This window comes from Mauremys mutica, chromosome 24, assembly GCF_020497125.1.
Source record: "Mauremys mutica isolate MM-2020 ecotype Southern chromosome 24, ASM2049712v1, whole genome shotgun sequence".
Classification (NCBI taxonomy): Eukaryota; Metazoa; Chordata; order Testudines; family Geoemydidae; genus Mauremys; species Mauremys mutica.
The window spans coordinates 1354592-1375311 of NC_059095.1; the positions used below are offsets into that span (position 1 = coordinate 1354592).

A 20720-nucleotide genomic window follows, 5' to 3' on the forward strand; every position below is an offset into this window, starting at 1 on the left:
CGAGTCTGAGTTGGGGCAGGAGTTGGCCATGGGGGCCGCTCCCATTAAAGCAGCACCCAGCACCCAGGGCAGGGCAGCAATGCAGCTCTCCCAGCCCAGCCCATCGCAGCCACCAGATGCACCCTGTTAGACCCTTGGGCCTTTATCTCACGATAGAAACACGTTTACACGGATCACGTTGGAGAAATGAAAGAGCCGGAACAGGTTTAATACGCGCCGAGGAGAGTCTCTGCCCAGCTCAGACACACGGCCAACGAGGAACGGGGCCGCAGCTCGGCTGGGCCGCCACAGTGCAAGGTATAAATGCAGCATTTCGAGTGCCGGTCACAGTAGAACCCGCGTGGAACAAGGGACACGGGAGTGAGGAGGTGACGGGATTAAAAAGTGAGCTACAAAAGGCTTTAAAAAGTGAACGTGCCCCACAATAAATTAAACATGCTGCCTAGTGCACTGCGGTCTCTGCAGCCCCCCAGCCAGCCCCCCCCCGCAGCGCTCCCTGGTCTCCCCAGCCACCCCCCCACAGTGCTCCCTGGTCTCTCCAGCCCCCCCAGCCAGCCCCCCCCAGCGCTCCCTGGTCTCCCCAGCCAGCCCCCCCCCCCAGCGCTCCCTGGTCTCTGCAGCCCCCCAGCCAGCCCCTCCCCGCAGCGCTCCCTGGTCTCCCCAGCCAGCCCCCCCCCCAGCGCTCCCTGGTCTCTGCAGCCCCCCAGCGCTCCCTGGTCTCCCCAGCCCCCCAGGCCGCCCCCCCCAGCGCTCCCTGGTCTCCCCAGCCAACCCCCCACCACAGTGCTCCCTGGTCTCCCCCCCCCCACAGCGGTCCCTGGTCTCTACAGCCCCCCCCCAGCGCTCCCTGGTCTCCCCAGCCAGCCCCCCCACAGCGCTCCCTGGTCTCTCCAGCCCCCCCAGCCAGCCCCCCCACAGCACTCCCTGGTCTCCCCAGCCCCCCCCCCCAGCACTCAAGGGTCTCCCAGCTCCCACTGCCAGGCCCACTCAGCCCCCCCCCCCAGCCGGGGGGGCTGTTGCACTGGGGAGCCATTGCTGCTTTGCAATGGGAATACGCATCTCTCCCTTTGGTTCATAGTCTGCAGCGTCTGCCTGCAAAGGGCTGTCTGGCATCAGGGAAGCAGGGGGTATGTTGGTGCCCAGCCCCTGTCCTGCCCGTCTCCCCGCCGAGGGGGGCAGCCAGTTCGTTTAGCTGCATCAATTAGAGGCAATGGAGATTGACAGCAGCACAGCACAGTACAACGTACTTGCGTGGTCCAGGTCCCGTGTATCCAGCGCAGGAGAAGGGGGCGTCCCTGACGGGCAGCACCAGATGCTGTTCTGTGACAGCTCCTGTAAATAGAGACCCTCTGCCACCCGGGGCCTTCCATAGACTCCCATTACCAGCAGTGCCTCCTGCTGGCTTCACTGGGACTCGCAAGCTGGCCAGGACAGGCAGAGGCGGGGAAGGTCGCTGGAGCAGCCCAGCTCCCGGCCTGGGCACCGTGAGCCCCGATAAAGGTGCCTGAGACCCAGACAGCTTCTTCCCCTTCCGCTATGGGAACGGCTGTGCCCGGGCTGCCAGGCCCAGCCGCAGGCGGTGGGAGCTACGCGGGTAGAATCCAGACCCTTCGACGGGGAGTCGCCTCCACGCACCGAGCCCGGGGCGGCCTGTGGGAGAGGGGCCTGCGCCCGGTGACATGGGACAGGTTCCCTCCCGGCTCTGTTACTCACCGCGCCCGAGGCCAGCGGCTCTGCTGGGTACCAAGGAGCTGCGCCAGGTCACAGCAGCCGAGCGCCTGGCCCCAGAGCTCCCGGGGAGATGATGTGACCGTCACCCCGTGAGGAAATCCCAGCTGCGGCCTGGATGCACCCAGCGCTCCAGCCCCTGCAGCCACGGGATGCAGTGCTTGGAGCTGGAACGTGGGGGCAAAGCCCCACCTCCTGGAGGGGGGTCCCCACCCCACATCCCCTTCCGCGGGAGGGGGTGGGTGGGGAACTGCCCGGGACGGGAGGTAAGTGGAGCGGGACTGGCTGGACTCTGCCGCGGCAAGGGAACAGCGGGTGAGGGGCTCACCAGCCTCGGCGCTCGGAGGCAGCGCTGGGCCGGCCGGTGGGGGCTGCTGAGCCGCTAACAGGCAGGACACTGCAGCCTGGCTGCTGAGGAGCTCAAGGTGGGGAGCCAGGCCAGCCAGGCTTAGCTGGGGCCCCGGGCTGGCACAGCCCGTGTGCATGTGGATCAAAGGCCTGGCTTCCCGGGGAGGAGAGTCAGTGCATCCCGGCAGGGGGGAGGGGGCCAGGCTCCGAGGGGGCACGGCCCAGGGGTACCAGGGAACATGCTCCCCACTCGGGAGCCCAGAGCTGCAGCCCGAAGGGGACACAGTGCTTAGCTGTGAGCAGCAGGGATGCCCATGGGTCTGCGTGGCCCGTCTGCCCCCCTGCAGCTCCCAGCCCTTCTGCCCATCCGGGTCCAGGTCGGGCCCTGGCTGGCAGGCGCGGAGGCGGAGGGCACAGGGTGAGACCGAGGATAGTGAGGCAAGACACACATGACAATGCTGCAGCCGCAGCCCTGTCCGAGCCCAGCAGCAGCGCACAGACCCGCCCAGGGCGGCTGGGGGCCTGCTCAGGTACAGAGCCATTCCCAGGCCGTGTGGGAGGCGCCGGAGCTGCCCGGTCATCACTCGAGGGCACACGGCAGCTTGGCAATTCCAGACCGGCCCCACCTGCTCCCTCCGGAGGGTCCCGGTCTGTCCCCAGCGGGTGCTACGGGAGGGTGGGGGCCCACAGAGCTCATGTGCTCCGCGCCCCAATCTCGCTCTCTTTATTAACCACCCTGCGGCGCCCGGTCTCCAGGTGGCTCCCAGACCCAACCAACGGGCACAGCGGGCGCCGCCCATTACGTCCCCAGCGGCAGAAACGTGAGGTTCCCCTCTGTGTCCAGGCCCAGCTCCCTGGCCTCCAGGCTCCCCCTGCGGCCCAGCTCCGGGCACCCCAGTGAGGTGCCGCCGTCGGGCTGCGAGAGCGTCCTCTCCAGAGCCCTCCTGTTGTCAAAGTGCAAGACCTCCTTCTGCTTGACCAGCGTGTTCCTGAGCGGGCCGCTGTGCGCGGGGGGCGGAGAGTCCCTGCCAGCTGAGCCGGGGGACAGGCGCTCGAGCTCTGCCGACTCCGAGTCATCTGTGGCCAGCGTCTTGGAGTCGCTGCCACTGTTGTCCTCCTCCAGCGGGCTCTCGGCCTCCTCCGGCTCAGTGTCCGACTCGCCCTCTTCCTCCAGGGTCAGCTGGAACTGGAACTTCTCCCCCGCACCGCCCTTCTCGGGATCCTGCTGCTCAGGCGGCGAGGGGCTGTGCGGGATCATGCTCTGGTACCACTCCCGGTTGTCCTCCAGCGTGTCCAGGATCTCCTGGGCGTCAGGGTGCACCAGATCGGCCCACGTCTCCCACAGCGGGTGAGCGATGTAGTCGATGAAGCCCACCTGTGAGAAAAGGCAGAGCTGGGGGTTACGGGCAGGTCCAGGCACGTCCCCAAGGGGGCAGCATCCCTGCCCCCCGGGAGTCTTGCAGTCAGGCCCAGCATCTACATCAGCTTCCCCCGTCCAATTCTGACCCTGGGGGGACCTGGCCCCGGGACCTGCTGATTTCCAGAGCCTGCTGACGGGACGGCCCATGGGCGACACCAAAGGACCGGGAGTGGTGCCAGCTCCTCCCTGCTTCATCACCTGCTATCGCCCCCAGGGAGTCGTGCCCAGGCTGCCTCTCCCCACCCGGATCCTTCCACAAGAGCCCAGACGCTGCCTCGGAGCCAACGTGCCGGATGGACGGGGCCGCAGCAGGATCCTCCCCGGTGGCGAGTGCAGTGGGGTGGCAGCAGAGGGATTGGCCCAAGAGCCCCTGCCCTCTTCTCGGTGATGGGTGGGTGCAGAGGTCCCCTAGAGAAGACTCCTCCCAGGGCCACATTCCTCCTTCCCTCCCACTGTGCTCCACCGCGCCTCGCTGGCCCCTTTCGCCTGCTTGGGAAGCGAACCCCAGCCCCAGCCCCAGCCCCAGCCTCACCTGGGACTTCTCCACGGAGGCGCTGAGCTTGTCGCACATGGGGCTGATCTCCATGCCCTTCTCCCGCTCCCGGTCCCCCTGGTGGAAGAACTCCACCATGATCCGGTCCGTCCACTGGCGGTACAGCTCCAGGGGCTTGGTGGGGTTACTGAGGTCAGCGCAGTGAACCATGTTCTGCAGCACCTGGGGGGAAGGACAGTCACAGCTTTGCAAAGAGCCCATCCACCTCCCCGATGCCTGGCTGCCCTGGCCGGCCCCACTCCCAGGGCCCGTCCCTCGGGGGCAGCACTGAGCTGGGACCTGGCAGTGTCTGCATGAGATGCCCAAAGAGGAGGGGGCAGGGCCCTGGCTGGGCATTCGGTCGTTATTCTCTTGCGAGGACAGCCCCGGAGCAGCCCAGCCTGGAGCCAGACCTGGCTCTGGAGCTCTGAGCGCTGTGGTGGGGCCACAGGAGGGGGGTGGTTGGGATCTGTCTCAGGTTCAGGAGGGCAGAGGGGGGCATCAGCGAGGAATGTCACTGTCTCATCACAGGCTGGAGACCATTCCGGCCGATGGGTGAAGCAGTGAGGAGGAAGGGCTGGGGCCTGCAGTGAATGGGGTCGGGGTCCCAGAGCCCCTTGCTCTCACCTGGATTCGGTCGGAGTAGTTATCCAGCAGCAGGACTCCCAGACTGGTCACCTTCTTGGTCTCCACCATCGTCTTCAGATCTGCCAGCAGGTTCATGTGTTTGGACATGTCCGTTGCCAGCACCTGCATGGAGGAGAGGGCACCCATTAGCCTGTGTCCAGCCGGGCGGCCCAGCCCGACGGCCAGCAAACCAGGCAGCCTGTCCCTCCACTCCCCCAGCACCCTGGCTCCAGCAGCCACCTCCATGGAACCGAATGCAGGTCTCTTGTGCCTCCTGGGCCAGTCTCATCGCTGGTGCCTGGGTGGGGAACAATCCCAGGCTGGCTGGTGCGGGGGCAGCTAGAAGGGACCTCACAGGCTGTGACTCTCCCACTCCAGGGATGTCACAACACAGCATGGAGACCAAGATCAGCCGTGCCCAGAGCAGCCAGGTCCTGTTCGGAGTGAAGGGAACAGCGTGTCCAGCTGCTCCGGGCCACCATTGAGTCCGTGGATCATTGACCCTGAGTCTGCCAAGCCCTGCTGGGAGCAGCGGGTGCAGGTGCATGGAAGACCCCAGACCCAGCTGCATCGGGGCCCTTGCTCTGCAATAGCGACGCAGCAAGGGCACGAGGGGCAGACAGGTGTCGAGTCAAAGGGGGCCCATTCCTGTCAGGCCGTCACTCCATGCAGGCGTTGGGGGCTGACCTTGCGTCACCTGCTTTATGAGAGCGCCCCAGCGCCTTGCCCTGGTGCTCAGGGTGGCTCTGGCACCAGCTGCGTGTGGGGCGTCTGTAGGGAGTACCTAGGCCTGACCCCCATGCAGTCTCCTGAGCGCCGAGCAGGCCCTGCCCCCTCACCATGTCGATGGCCATCTTGCGGAGCGACTGCCGCTGCTTCTTGCCAAGGTGCTGGAAGATGTCGCAGTTTTCCTCCTGGAGGAGCCTGAAGCCCACGGCCAGGTGGTGATTCTCCAGGACAGAGACGTCGTTGTACATCAGAGCCAGCTCCGAGTCTGCAGAGACAGGCGGGGTTAGCGTGAGAGGCCGACGCAGGCTCCCGGACGCCAGCCCATCCATGTGGCTGCCGGGGGCTCTTGGCGGCTCTCCCTGCTGCACTGGGAAATGACTGGCCCCAGCCGGGTCCGGGGCACCTCGTGTGATATCCGGGGCCACGTCGATCCCAAGTGCAGAAGCCGTCCGGGGGGCCCAGCCCGCCCGATTCGAAAGAGCTGCTGCCGAAATGCTGCCACAGAGAGCGGCGGCAATTCGGCGGCAGCTCAAGCGGTTGCCGCTGTGTCCGGGGGCACTTCGGCGGAGGGTGCGGGGCCCTCTTAGGCGCAGGGCCCGATTCCCGGGAATCGCCCTAAAGCCGGCCCTGCTGGCCAGCGTCTCATCACAGTGGCCTGGGGCAGCCAGCCGTAGGACACACGCGTTTCCCGGGACCAGCAGGTTCCTGGGGGATCTGCACTCACTGGTGTTGATCAGGAACTGGTTTGACACGCCTGGGTGGTCAACATCATGGATGGCGCTGGCGAAGATGGCAGCCATGACCTCCAGGTCCGTGAACACAGCCTGGAACCGAGGGACAGAGAGTCAGAAGGGAAAGCAAGCCGCTCTGCAGGACGGCGGCCGTGGCGGGCCCATACACCGAACACGTGGCTTTGCACGCTGGGCGAGCCAGAGGTGTACGTCACCGCGGCCCACTGGGAGCAAGCCTCTTAGCTCTGGTTAACTGCGGCTGGAGGCGCCTGCGTCCCAGCCTGCCTGCACGTCTCGGCAGCAAGCTGGGGCGAGGGAAAGTCGGGGTATTTCCCACACGCTCCAGGTGGGAGGCATCCCCCAGCTGGGATCCTGGTGTGAACAGGTCCAGGATGGGACTGTGGGGAGACCCGGCCGGAAGTGTAACTCCTACCCCTGCCCCCACGTCCCTTCTTCCCTGCAGCCAACTGTCCCGCCCAGACAGTGCGACCTGCCTTCAGGGACCACCCAAAACTCCAGGAAACTGGGCTGCACGAGGGGACTGAGAGGGGACATGAGAACAGTTTTCAAGTATGTCAAAGGTTGTTACAAGGAGGAGGGAGGTAAATTGTTCTCAATAACCTCTGAGGACAGGACAAGAAGCAATGGGCTTAAACTGCAGCCAGGGAGGTTTAAGTGGGACACTAGGAAAAACTTCCTCACTGTCAGGGTGGTTAAACACTGGAACAAACTGCCCAGGGAGGTTGTGGAATCTCCGTCATTGGGGATTTTTAAGAGCAGGTTGGACAAACCCCTGTCAGGGATGGGCTGATAATACTCAGTCCTGCCGTGAGTGCAGGGGGCTGGGCTAGACGACCTCTCGAGGTCCCTTCCAGTTCTTTGAGTCTCTGATTTCTATGGCTCTTTCATTAAAGGATGGACAAACCTCCCTGGGGATGGGCGGCTTGTGACATGGTGCAGACCTAGTCCAGGCTGCAGAGAGACGTGCTCTGGGGGGCGCTGAGCTCTGGAGCCCAGGGGCAGACCCGATCCCTCCACGGATTCACACCATTGTGCAGCCCCGCCGGCCGCCCAGTCTGGAGCCTGGGTGGGGGAGCACCTCCGAGAGTTGGCCCCACCCCCTCACCTCCAGAGCCGGCGTGGACAGCAGCACATGCGTGGACTGGACCACGTCTGCGGCGTGGATGTTGTTGTGATAGGCCACGTCGGCGTGGTAATGGTCCTCCAGGGTCATCATGTAGGTGATGAAGGTGTCGGCTGGGATGCGGAAGGTCTTCATCAGGTCCCGCTCCTGCTGGGTGGCAGAGAGGGTGGGATGGGCTCAGCGCAGGGCGCTGACCTTCCCGCTACCCCAGTGCAGCTTCAGGACGAGCCAGGGTCGGTCCCCAGCTTCAGGGGCCCAGCTCACGGGAGAGAGAGCCCCAGGTGCCCCAGGGCCAACGCGCTCCGCCAGCCTGCCCAGGAAGGGATGGGGTGGGAATGGTGAGAGCAGCACTGTGCCCGCTGCCCGGCTGCTTCTGCAAATCCTCCCCATCCCCTCCCATAGCCAGGGGCTCCCACCCACGCCTCCCCCCTGCACTGCCACAGCCAGGGCCTGGCTGAGCTCCGGGGTGGGAACTGCGGGGGGAGAGAGGGAGTTAGCGGGATCAGGGCAGGGGGACAGCTCTGTCTGTGGCAGGGACACCCCACCCCCCACCAGCTGGCTGGACAAATCCTCCCCATCCCCTCCCATAGCCAGGGGCTCCCACCCACGCCTCCCCCCTGCACTGCCACAGCCAGGGCCTGGCTGAGCTCCGGGGTGGGAACTGCGGGGGGAGAGAGGGAGTTAGCGGGATCAGGGCAGGGGGACAGCTCTGTCTGTGGCAGGGACACCCCACCCCCCACCAGCTGGCTGGACAAAGGTTTTTAATTCAGAGCTCCAGGGAGTTTCTCCGACCTGCAGCTGCCCTGGCACCTCCCCAGACACAGCTGCCCTGTAGGGTTGTGCGGACAAGGACGAGCTTGGGAGAGGCAAGGCCAGCGACTATGCGGGGAGGCCAGGTCAGAACGAGAGGCATCGTGCTGTCCCCATCCTGCCCCCCCGCCCCCGTCCTATCCCCTGCTGCCCCCAACCCCCTTCTCCACGCTGCCCATGGCTCACTCACCTGGAAGATGCTGTACATGATGACCGTGAGTGGGCGGTTGCCAGAATACTCTGTGATTTTAAACATGTCAAGACCCCATTTGTTTGTATCTTCGAGTTCCTGGGAGAGACACATGGCAGTGAGTCAGCAGGGGGTGCGGCCGGCACAGGCCTGGCAGCGGGACGGGGAGGGGGGCGCGGCCGGCACAGGCCCGGCGGCGGGGAAGTGGGGGGGCGCGGCCGGCACAGGCCTGGCGGCGGGCGGGGAGGGGGGCGCGGCCGGCACAGGCCTGGCGGCGGGCGGGGCGGGGGGCGCGGCCGGCACAGGCCAGGCGGCGGGACGGGGAGGGGGGCACGGCCGGCACAGGCCTGGCGGCGGGACGGGGAGGGGGGCGTGGCCGGCACAGGCCTGGCCGCGGGACGGGGGGGCGGGGGCGTGGCCGGCACAGGCCTGGCGGCGGGACGGGGAGGGGGGCGCGGCCGGCACAGGCCTGGCGGCAGGACGGGGGAGGGGCGTGGCCGGCACAGGCCTGGCGGCAGGACGGGGGGAAGGCAGCCAGGGGAACACGGGGCCGAGGGGCCCTGGGGCCAAGCATTCCTCTCCCTCCCTCAGCGTGTGGGCTCAGGGCCCCGCTCACCTTGGCCAGGAGCCCTTCCTGGTCCGTCCTGACCCCGAAGCGAGGGATGCTGGAGCTGATGAAGCTGGAGCTGTGCGTCAGTTTCTTCAGGCCGCTGATCTGGGCCATGGGGCGCGTCGTCTTCTCCGCCTCCTTCTCCTTGGGCGTGGGGGTGGGAATTTCCACCTCATGCTGTTTGTCTGGGGGAGAGAACATGCAGAGAACGGTCGGCGTGTTGGGCACAGGCCCCCGCCAGGCCATCGCCAGCTGGGAGCTGGGGACGCTGCCTGGGTCATAGATCAAGGATCACAGACTATCAGGGTGGGAAGGGACCTCAGGAGGTATCTAGTCCAACCCCCTGCTCAAAGCAGGACCAACCCCAACTAAATCAGACCAATTCCGGCACCTGCCTCTGTCCTTCCTTGAGCAGCTGGTGAGCCAAGAGGCTGCTCTGAGAGCCAGCGGGCACCAGGCTGGTCGGAGCCCACTGAACGCCCCCCACCTCAGAGCCCTTGGCAGCGCGGCTGGGTGAGGTCCCTGAGCAGCAGGAAAGTGGCAGATTTCCAGCGGGGGGGAACAGGACGGGACACCACTGCCAAGCTGGGGGAAAGCCCCTGACCCTGTGCCCCAGGCAGCTGGGGACGGCCAGCAGGGACAGTGGGCCCCGCTTCCCCTGCAGAACACTGCGTTACCCTTGCCAAGCGCCTGTCAAAGCCCCGCACCGCGGCCCAGCGCCCGCACTCAGCGCCTGAGAGCAGCCGGCTCTGTGCCCTGGCCTGTGGGCCCTGTCAGTTTCCTGGAGAGTTCAAATTCTGGAACAAGCCCTGTGTGTTTTCCGCCCGAGCCCCACGGCTTCACGCCGCTCAGGCCTGACCCGCCCGCCCGCCAATACGACTCAGACCCAGAACTGACGTAAGTTGAGTCTAATAATATTATCGCTGCCATGGCAACGAGAGACAATGTGTTGAGGAATGTTGGTGCTTCCCAGCTAAACTGATGTTTCAAAGACCAATTCCTCCCCTCTCCCCCGGTGCACACGCACAGGCATGGATCACCTGTGTAACCCCCTGCCCAGCACTGGGAACCGTGGCAAGCCGGGGTTCTTCACAGCCACTCTGCTCCATCGCCATCAGGGTGCGGTTCAGAGCTCTGCCAGAGGCTCCCAGAAGAGCCCCCGACCTGCTCCGTGCCTCAGTTTCCCCATCTGTAAAATGGAGCTGCTGACGCAGCCCAGAGGCAGGGCTGGGAAGCTGCATTCATTCTGGGGGCGGGGGTGGTGCAGATTTTCTCTGTGGAGGCCTCTCCTGTTCCCGCAGCCAGGTAGGTAGCCAAAGGAACACTCCCTTTGTTAAAGCCCCACTATCTCAGCAAAGGGCCTGAGACTGCAGGGAGCCCCAGGGCGTTTGCATTCCTCAAACAGGCAGCTGCTAAAGAGGGGGGTGGGGGGACCCGTGGAAAATGAAAGTAAAGCCAAGTCCGTGTGTGGGACAGGGCTGATCCCGAGGGACGAGCGCTGCTCTGAGCCCTCAGCCCCAGGAATGCAGGGTCTGTGCACGGCCCCATGCAGAGCTGGGCTGTGCAAGAGAACCCCCAAGGACTTGGCCGTCAGCTGCACCCAGCGCATGCTGCCCAGCTCTGCCTGGACACGGCGCTGCAGTTCAAGCGCCAGGTGCCCAGAGACGAGCCCCCTGCCAGCGGACTCCAGCTGGAATCCTGCCGGAGTGAGGACCCAGGACCCCGCTCCACCCTCTGCTCTGCTGGGAAAGGAAGAGACGCAGAGGAAGCATCTCGCCTCCAGGTCAGGTCTGGATTGCAGTTACAAAGGGACACAGGGGACAGAGCCCTGCGCTGGGTGTAGCTGGAGACGCATGGTCACGCCACCTGGCAGGCCAGTCAGTATTTCCCATGTGATTTCATTAGCCTGGGCTGCAATCAGGTCTCTGGGAAGGGCAGGGTCTCTAATTAGCCTCACGTCTGCACAGCGCCGGGAATGTACAAGGGCTACACAAGATCTCTGAGGCCCTGGCAGCCTCTGCTGCTCTGTGCAGAGACCAGCAGGACCCCGATTTCCATCTGGGTGCTGGGCTTTCCCCAAGCTCCATGCCAACAGTGAGTGCCGGGCATCACGGCCTGTCCCGTCCCAGGGGGGCTGCGACACCTAAGCAAATGCTGGGAGTCAGCTAATTCTTCTCGCTGAGCATTGAGGAGCTGCTCCATTTCCTGGGGATGGCATGGTGCCGCTCTGGTGCCCAGCCCCTGCCTGCCTGTCACCCCAAAGCACATGGGATTCCTGCCCCCGCCGACTCCAGAACAGGGAAACGCCGTCACTCAGCCAAAGGCCCTAGGCCGCAAGCACAGGGGCTGGCAGAGCCTGGGCAGGTCGGTCGACCCGTGTACAAGCCCAGATGGTGTGAGGGTCAGCGTGACCAACAGACTGTCTGATGCTGGAGATTAACCACCGCTGTGTTGTGACCCTAAAGCAGCCTCCACTCTGGTTTATTGGGACAGACCCAGTTTCTCCAGTGAGGGCCTGGTGCTCTGGGCCCTTGTTTCCGGTCACCCGAAAAGTCCTGTGTTTTTTTCTGCCTGTTGACAAGTCGGATTTTTGTTGTTGGCATGTGGGGTGCAGCCGCTCCAAGCAGCGCTGGCGAAGGAGGGAGCGGCGGGCTGAGTGGCCGTGTCAGGAGCATGCAGCTAATGAGCACAGGCCCTGCCAGAGCTGGGAGCAAGCGTTAAGCTCACTTGTTTGGTGGTTCATGGCAAACCTGTTCACAGGCTCTGCCTACGTCTGCACTTGGGGCTGGAGGCGCCTCCCCCGCCCTAGTGCTGATTGCGGCCGCGCGGCCAGCGGGACGGGGTATGTGCTCGGCCCAGCGAGCCCGGCCGTGCCACCCTGGCTACACTCTCTTAACGCACCAGCTTGAGCAGAGCTAGCGCCAGCAGGTCTCCTGGAGCTGGGACCCGCCCCCAGCTCTGAGCGTAGCCCAGCAGTTCCCAAACTTCACTGCTCCACGACCCGCTTCTGACAACAAAAATCACGACACGCCCCCGGGGGGGACCAAAGTCTGAACCTGCCCGAGCCCCACTGCCCTGGGTGGGGAGGCCACAGTCCAAGACCAAGGGCTCCAGCTGCAGGTCCCAGCAAGTCTAATGCCAGCCCTGGCGACCCCATTAGAACAGGGTCCCGACCCGCACTTTGAGAACTGCTGGGGTAGCTGTATCTCAATGGCCTGTCCACCCTGCTCTGCGATCTGCAGCACGGGTGCACACCAAGCTCGCTTTGATCTGGCTGGCTCCAGTAACAGCAGCAGTGTTGATGGAGCAGCACAGGTGCCGGCCCCCAGGACGCTGGGTACATCCTCAGGGTGATAGCACCCCCCAGCTACCACGGCTATGGTGCTCTTGGGCATGCCGACACGTGCTGCAGTCCCATGCCCGAGTGCTCTGCAGACAGACCCGCCGTTACCGGGCAAACCCTCCTCTTGGAAGCGGGGGGCTGGCAGCAGCGACATCAGCGCATGCTGAGGAATGTATCTGCTGGCCTCTGTATCACTATTTTGTGGCACTAGAAACGTGGCCGGCTCCTTATCTCCGGCTGGAAGGCCCGGCAGAGTGGCTCTAGCCGTGGGGCAACAGGCTGGACTGCAGCTGGGGACATGTTAAACCAAGCCCTTCCTAAACGCTGGCCACACCTTGGCCACTGCAAGGCTGCTGGACCCCACCCCGACCACACTGACATGCAGAGACAAAGCAAGCCCAGGGACGCAGGGAAATCCCTCCGCCTGCCCCTCAATCCTGACCGGGGCTGGAGGGGGCCCAGGAGCGGCCTTTTGCCACTTCAATCAGCCCCGTCACATACAGCAGAGACCACATTCCCACAGTCACCCGGCAAGACGTCACGAGGGCGGAGAAGGGCACTTCTCCTTTCTCTGCGGGGTAACAAGGAGAGAAAGGGGAGGCCTCGCGGGCAGCCGTTCCCACGGCCCCGTCACCGGGAAGAAGTGGCTGATGTACTTAGCCAGGGCACAGCGCAGGACTCAGAAGGAGACTGTGGCTGTCCTGTCTTTTTAGTGATGTCACACGACTTCCCTAGCAGGCTGACACGCCGTTGCTGGGTGCAGCACCTTCCCCTAGCTACTCCTGGTGTGGGAACAGTGCAGCGCGTGGGGGGAGGGAGAGCTCAGTGGTTTGAGCATTAGCCTCGTAAACCCAGGGTTGTGAGCTCCATCCTTGAGGGGGCCATTTTGGGATCCGGGGCAAAAATCTGTCTGGGGATTGGTCCTGCTTCGAGCAGGGGGTTGGACTAGATACCCCCTGAGGTCCTTCCAATCCTGATATTCTATGATTCTGCCCCCACAACAATCATTATCCCAGTGACTACGGCCACACCCAACTCACCCCAGCCCCTTTGTGCCTGGTGCTTTGCAAACACACCCTGCCCCAAAGAGATTACACAGAATCCACTGAGAAACAAAATGCAACAGGCAGGGCTCTTCCACCACATGCACCATCACTACCCCTCCATGTTTTCTGCCTGGCTTTTGCTCAGTCTAGGAAAGCCTTAGAGACAGTGGGGCTTCCACACATGGCTGGGGCTAGTCTCTGCTTAGCACACGATGGGGAGCTGCTGGGACACAGTGCAGCACAGGAGAAAATCTCTGGCTCCAGCCGCACCCCCTGGCTTCTCACTGGTCCTTCAACTCCAGACATCACATTCTCTAAAGGACGTATGGACGGGGCAGCGTGGCATCCCGCAGCCCTGCTACTCACCCAGGAAGGTGCTGGAGATGTACTCAGACACCTGGTTGCCAGAGCGGCTGGTTTCGGATAGGTGCGTCAGTTCCCTGTTCAGCATCCTTTTAAACTGCAAAGACAAGCAATGGTGCCCATTAGCAACCCGGCCAGGAGACCCGAGCAGGAGAAATCGCCGCCCCAGCCTCCATGGCCCTGCCCAGCGGGATGGGGACAGGGTGGAGTGGAAGCACCAAGCGGGCTCTGGGGATGGCAACAGGAATTCCTTTCCCTGGGGGGTGCAGCACTCTGCCCTGGGAGGCTCTCACGGGTTTTATAATAATGTGCTCGTAGTGACCTGGGCCCTCCAACGCGTACTACACCAGACCGTGCGCCGCGGCACGGCACCAGCACGTAAACACAGAGACGCAGCCCACAGAGGTGCGAGCTGCACGGATGTGACCAAGGGCTGTTACACGAACTTGCTGCATCTGGGTTGTTGCCCCTTTCCATGCTCATTCTTGGGGAAGGAATATCCCAGCAGGTGCAACTGAAGCAAACTGCTCTGCTCACAGGCTGCTTTCAGACCGATTTCCTTCCCCGTGAGTGGGCTGGACCCTGCGTTCACACCATCATGTGTGACACCCATTGCACGTGGCACAATCACAACACGCTGGATCAGTCCCACTGCGCAGCACCATGTGCGTGTGAAAGGAGCAGAGAGTGCAGGAGCCATGGGCACAGGCTCAATGCCACCCTGGAGAGGGTGCCCGGCAAGGACCTTGCGAAGGCCACAGGCCGAGCTCACCAGGAGAATTTCCAGGGGGTGACGTTGGCTCTGGGGCAGAAGACAAAACATGACTGGGGCAGCTAAAGCCATCAGCAAGGGCTAGGGCTGGAGGCAATCGCTCGGAGCAGAACAGGGCTCCGCACAGGACACCCAATGGGAAATACAGCCGGCCCTGCATTCCCAGGTGGGCGCCTGCACCTCAGTGCATAGCCAGGGGCACCAGGGCTGCAGTTTGGGACTCTTCGGCTGGAATCACCTGCCTCTCTCCCCACTGCAGGGGAGCTGGCGAGATAAGGACTGGGCTGCAGGAGGGCTCCGACCCCCTTCCCCCGAACCGCTACCACGGGGAGATACGCTAGACACGGGCTCTCCGGCACAAGGGTGCCCGGGGATGCAGCCTGGCCCCAGCAAGAGCAGGCTGCACCCCGCTTGGGGTGTGAGAGCCAGAGGGTGGGCCCAGGCCAGGCTGCCGCACGGAGGGAACTCAGGGGAGCTTGCTGGAGTGACAAGCCCTGGGCCTGGGGCCAGCTCGCCCACTTACCTTGATAAAGCCCCAGGATGCGGAGGACCAAGGGCTGGCGTCAGGCATCTCAGCTCCCCCTGAGCAAGGCTGGCACTGTGCAGCCGGGAGCCTTGGGCTGAGCCAGGGATGCCCCTTGGGAACCAGGGGGCTGGGGAGGTGGGGGATTAGCCGAACACCTGATGCCCTATGAATCGGAGCAGGATGCGGACGCGCAGGGTGCAGCGCAGGCCGCAGGGGCCCAGTGGCTCCACTCCCGGCTGCATCGCTGCTGGGGTTCGGGCTCCTTGCTCATGCCCCAGGCACCCCAGGGCTGCTCCTGCTGCGGCAGGTAGCCCCGCCCCAGCGCGCTGCCGCCCAACGAGCGAGCTCCGTGGCAGGGGCCGGCCCCAGCCCTGCGCTCCCATTAGCTGCCTGAGCCCCAGCCGCTTTACCCCTTCCTGTGCTGCACGGCAGCCCCCCGTCTCAGAGCTGGGCCAGGGGACGGAGCCTGGCTCGGCGCAGTGGGCAGGACAGGCGGGGGGGTGTCAGCTCTCGCCTCTGTCCCCTGGGTGCAGGAAATGGGGCCCAGTTCTAGAGGTGGGTGCAGCTCAGGATGGCAAGGTGGGGCCAGGGGCATGGGGGGCTGGGGGTGCACCCCCTGGCTTGAAACGGTTTCTATTATATGCAGGGTTTACAGCTGGGGCAATAGTGACCGGTTTCACAGGGGCAGCCCTGTTAGTCTGTATCAGCAAAAACAATGAGGAGTCTTGTGGCACCTTAGAGACTAACACATTTATTTGGGCTGATGAAGTGAGTTCTAGCCCACGGACGCTTATGGCCAAATAAATGTGTTAGTCTCTAAGGTGCCACAAGGACTCCTTGTTGTTTTTAGGGGGTCAATGGCTCTCAGCACCCCCCAATGTACAAACTGCTCCAGTGCCCTGGGCAGAGGGCTGCCGGACTGCGGGTACTGGAGCGACTCGCTGGGCGAAGGAATTCCTTTTACCAGGCCCTCGGCTCTTGGCGAGAGAGACGACGTGTGTGTAGAACGCAGCCGGGGGCACAGTCTGTTCCCGGTTACCCCCTGGCACCCGGTTCCGTTTCTGCGCGGTGCATGTGTGTATCGGGGCTACCCCCGCAGATCAGAACTATTCTAAGGAAGGCCCAGCCCACAGTTCTGAGCCACTTGGCAAGTCAAGCTCCTGAAAACAGAAATGAGCCGGAGAAGAAGCCGAGGCGCAGATTGAGCTGTGCAGCACGTGCTGCCGCAGCAACATCTGCACAACAACAGGAAGGAAGGAGCGGGTGACGTGAGCCGAGAACTTGGCGCTGAACACACATTAGCATCTCCGCTGCCTTCTATTGCGCTCCAAACATTCGTCAGAGCGGAAGGCCAGGAACCAAATCGCTCGTGGGCTTGGCTTCTGCAAGAGCAATTGGCCAGGCAGGTCCCTCCGGAGGAGAGCAGGATTTTCCGCCTCATGAGTTCCAGGACGACAGTGGAGACAACATCCAACCCTCTCCAGGCAGGACTAGGCAGCTTTCAGAGCACCTGAGCCTGGCTCCGCACGTCAGAAGAATCTGAGCACCTCCGAAGTGTCCATGGGCCTATCTTCCCGGCCCCGCTGGAGGCAGGCAGCATCATTGTTCCCATTCACAGGTGGTGAACTCAGGCACGGAGAGATCCAGGAAGTTGCCCAAAGTCACCCAGGGAGTCAGAGCGATAGCTGGGAACTGAGCCTAGCTCCCCCGACTCCCACAGCAGTGCCTTAGCCATGCGGCCACACTTCCTCCATTGCCGCCCTGGTGAATTCCGGTGCCGTTCTTGCCAGTGCCGACAAGGCCCTAGTGACTACGCACCAGCACCGCCCTGGTGCTCCCCTCTCTCCACAAAGCAGGGGCAGCCCTTTGGCTCTTCCTGGGTTGCTCGGCACACCCTGGTGACTGAGTGTGAAGGCCTGGCTGAAGCTAGTGCCGAGGGCTGCGGTCTGCGCTGAGGTGGAGGCATTAGACCAGCACTCTAGGGGCTGGGCTGGCTCCCAAGGTGTTGGTGTTAAGCTCTGAGCCCTCGCTCGATGGTTCGGGACCTGGTTCCCTGAGACACACTCTCCCTGTGCCAGGACGCCACAGCTCAGGGCAGCAGGGCCTACAGCTGAGACCCCTCGCCAGAGAGGGCCAGGGGCTTTGGGCAGGGCATTCGCTCGGGTTTGGCACTCACGCCCCGTTTGGTTTGCCAGAGCCCAGGTTTAACCTTCCTGGCCCACTGCACAGCCCAGATTCTCGCTGGCTGCTGCGGCGCAAGCGGGTTGGGGCGGGGCTGGGGGTATGGGCAGCCCTTGTGTGTTGAACCCAATGAGAAGGGCACCAGAGCCCACACAGTCCAAGTAAGAACCATAAATCTGACTACACCCTAACGCCTCCCTCGGCCCGCCTGGGCCCGCAGCCAGCGAGTGGGGCTCCCTGTCACAGAAGGACCCCGTTAGCCATTGCCCCCGAAAGGCAAATCTGCTCCGGGAGCAAAGAATGTGCCAGTGCAGAACCTGACTTGCCTCGGTCAGAGAAGAGCCCTGGGATGGGGAACGTAATTCCTGAGCTCAGGCTGCGATGGGAATCCCAGAGCTGAGCAACTTGCTGAGCCTGCTGCTTGCCACTCTGGTCACGGGCTGGGAAGCAGCCAGGAGCCCCCTGCGCTCCACCCCAGAGGGAGCGCACCCCTGGCCACACACGGGGTCTGGTGGTGGAATGTTACCCACATGCCCCCTATCCGTACAGTGGAAGCCCACGCACAGGGGGCAATGAGGCCGAGGACAGCGCTGGGGTGCGCCCGGTAGCATCACTGTCACGTGGGGCAGCGTCTCTCTGCTCTGGGGTTGTGCAGCGCCCAGCGCAATGGGTTGTGGCCAGCGACTGGGGCACCTGGGCACTACTGAGACACACAGAGCAGCAGCAGGCACCTATGCTGAGCCGGGCCCTGCCCGCGGGAGTTGCCTGGAGCCAGGTTTCCAGAGGGCTACTCACCCGTAGCTGCCTTGGACTCTGCTGGAACTCAGCTACCAAACCCAGAGGTACCTAAACCAGCAGCTTCTGCTGACAGTGTTGGCCATAATCTGCCAAGCACCCAGCGGCAGGTGCCAGCCCCACCGTTCTGGTCCATGTCAGCTGGCTAGAGTGTTCTCCACTTCCTGTCCTGACCTGCTGTGTGTCAAACAGCTGCCACACTCCAGCCCAGAGCAGGTTGCATTCCTGGGGGGGGGCAGAGGAGTGCAACCCCCTGCGTCCAGGCTCTGCAGGATGAGGTGTGGCCCTGGGTCCTTGGGACTGTCCACCGGCTCTCTGCACAGTGGTGGCCCACAGGACGGCTGGGTGGGGGTTTATAGACAGGAGCAGCATCTCTGTTGCCTGTCAGGGTCTGACAGGGGTCACAGGCTCCTACGAGGAGCTGCTACGTCTCTTACCTTGTTGGAGGCCATCTCGCTGACAGAATGCCTGGTCTGCAGGGTCTCCAGCTGGTCCAAGCACCAGTCCAGCTCTTCCAGGGTCTCGATTGCCAGCTTCTGACAGGCATCCTCTGCGGACAGAGAAGCAGGCGGCATTGGGGAGGGTGCTCGCTGGCTGGCTGGCTGGAGGCCATGTCAGCACGCCCCAGGGGCTCAGCATTACGCCCGTGCCCCCTGGGCCGTGCACTGCAGCCTCTCTGCTCCCAGCATTTAAAGCTTGGGCCCCGAGGTGCCTTCGCTTCACAGGCTGGTGCCCGGAGAGCGTAGCAGCCTGTCGCCCCGAAGTTCTCTCTCCCTCTGCCTGGCCTGCTCTGCCCTGTCCAGCCGGAGCCGTGCCGCGCTCAGCCTGCCGGCCGGCCGCATCTGGCTGGAGGGGAAGCCAAGCCGGGGGGGCTCGCAGGGCCGGCTCGTTACATAAAGCACAAATAGCAAATATCAGGTGGAAGTTGCAGCCATTTGTTGTGTTGCCATGGCGACAGCAGGAGGGTGAGCCTGACGGGTTCGGTGCCAAGGGAGGTGCAGGACCGGGGCTGTGGGGCGATTTGGGGTCAGACATGTAACGATGTCCACAGGGGCTCGAGAAGGTAGCTCTGCTCCCCGGGCTGCAGCAGGCACCGGCTACCAGGCGATTCCTGCCCGGGGCCCACCTCAAACACCAGAGCTTGTGAGAGGCATCGTCCCTAGAACTGCCCTGGAGCTGCAGGGCCGCCCAGAGGGGGGGACAAGTGGGCCAGGTCCCGGGCCCCACAGGGGCCCCCACGAGAATCTAGTATTCTATAATATTGCAACTTATGGAAGGGGCCCCCGAAATTGCTTTGCCCCCGGCCCCCTGAATCCTCTGGGCGGCCCTGCAGCTGGGACTGCCCCAAGCCCCCGTGGGGCGGTGCCAGGACCCAGACACTGCTGTGAGCCTGTCCAAGAATCTGACCCTGGCACCACCGCAGGGCCTGGTGGCACAGAGCTGGGGGGGAGCTGAACCCCAGCCTGGCGGGGGGAATTGCTGCACTTTCTGCCATGAAACAAGAGGGTTTTCCAGGCCCACGTGGCTGGTGTTTCCAAGCACTGGCCACACTGCACACCCCAGGAGTCGGGGGGAACGGTGTGGCTTGGCCAAGCTGCCGTTTCCTCTGGGCAGCAGGTATCGCAGGCCTGGCCCCTGGGGTGAATGTCCCTGGCCCGCCCTGCTAGCTCGGTTCTGAGGGCGGAGGGGATGTGATTGTCTGACACCTGCCCTGAATTAAGGCCGGTTGGAGCCAGGCTGTAGCTTTCAGAAAAGCCATCCCTCTTGAGGGGACCCCAGCACAGCCCATGGCTAATTCCGCTCATTGCACCTTATTCCCAGTCTGAACTGGGCTAGCTGCAACTTCCCCCACTGGATCTTGAGAGACTTGTGTCATCACAGTCCCCAGGCCAGCTCGGGTGGGCGTTGATGCCCCAAGTCCAGGCAGGAAGCCAACAGGCACAGGCCCCCCTGCCAGGGTCGGGCCCTATACTGGGTCTTATGGCCCTGCCCCAGACAGCAGCCCCACCTTATAGCAGAGATGTCCTGGGACACCCTCCCATCCAGCCGCCCGGGAGGGCGATGCCCAGGCCCCCTGCCCTACCCAGTAAGGCCAGGCCAGCCTCGAGAAGTGCTCGGCCTTTCAACGGGGCACAGACTTCTGCAGGGCTGCCAGGCTCTGGGATAAGGGCGTTTATGCCCTGCTTCCACCCAAAGGCACCCAGGTTCCCCAGTGGCTGGCTGAGGGGTGCCCCTCTGGCCCCCCATGGCATCAGCACCCCCCATGCTCACACCCCAGGCTGAAGCCAGCTGCAGTCGGGTTTGTTTGTGTGTTGCGGGTTGGCTGGGGTCAGAGGAAGCAGGGGCAGGCCTCCCGCCGGGGCTGGAACTCAAGCCTGGAGACACGAGCAGAGAGTTTTATTAATGGAACGTCTGACGTCAATAGGAGACTTTCCATCCTTGCTGCGGCATGAAGAGGAGCCAGGCAGGAGGGAGCAGGAAAAACCCGACATGGATCAGGAGGGGCCGTGCCAGAGCCCCGGCACGCTCACCCCTTGGGGGACCGGGCTGGGGAGGGCGAGGGGAGCTTCATTCCCACAGGCCTCTGGCCACGGGAGGCCCCATCTCCTGGAAGCTGCCAGGCCTGCGAGCTGGGAGCAAGTGGAGTTGCTTTGGGTGCCTGAGCAGATGACATGCCCACGTCCACCGTTCTCACCAGGCTGACGTCCCAGTACCAAGGCAAGCTGCAGCCCTGGCACTGGACAGCAGGCAGCTGCTCTGACATCCCAGCCTCAGGCTCAGCAGGGCAGGTGGGTGATGGCTGAGGCCGGAGAGTCACGTCCATC

At 63.8% G+C, this 20720-nt stretch overlaps 1 protein-coding gene across 5 annotated transcripts in view; it reads right to left on the bottom strand.

Moving 5' to 3' along the window:
- Positions 1–962: 962 nt before the first annotated feature.
- PDE4C (phosphodiesterase 4C) overlaps positions 963–20720 on the bottom strand; it is an 88282-nt gene continuing 68524 nt past the window's right edge. For all 5 annotated transcript variants that reach the window (XM_044998446.1, XM_044998448.1, XM_044998449.1 and 2 more), the window contains 10 exons: positions 18333–18445; positions 13625–13718; positions 8876–9054; positions 8260–8358; positions 7242–7406; positions 6109–6208; positions 5495–5649; positions 4656–4778; positions 4029–4211; positions 963–3451 (listed from right to left, as the gene is read on the bottom strand). In XM_044998446.1, coding sequence (XP_044854381.1) covers positions 2876–3451; positions 4029–4211; positions 4656–4778; positions 5495–5649; positions 6109–6208; positions 7242–7406; positions 8260–8358; positions 8876–9054; positions 13625–13718; positions 18333–18445 — 1787 coding nt within the window. In that variant the 3' untranslated portion in view covers positions 963–2875. The remainder of the gene's footprint in view (positions 3452–4028; positions 4212–4655; positions 4779–5494; positions 5650–6108; positions 6209–7241; positions 7407–8259; positions 8359–8875; positions 9055–13624; positions 13719–18332; positions 18446–20720) is intronic.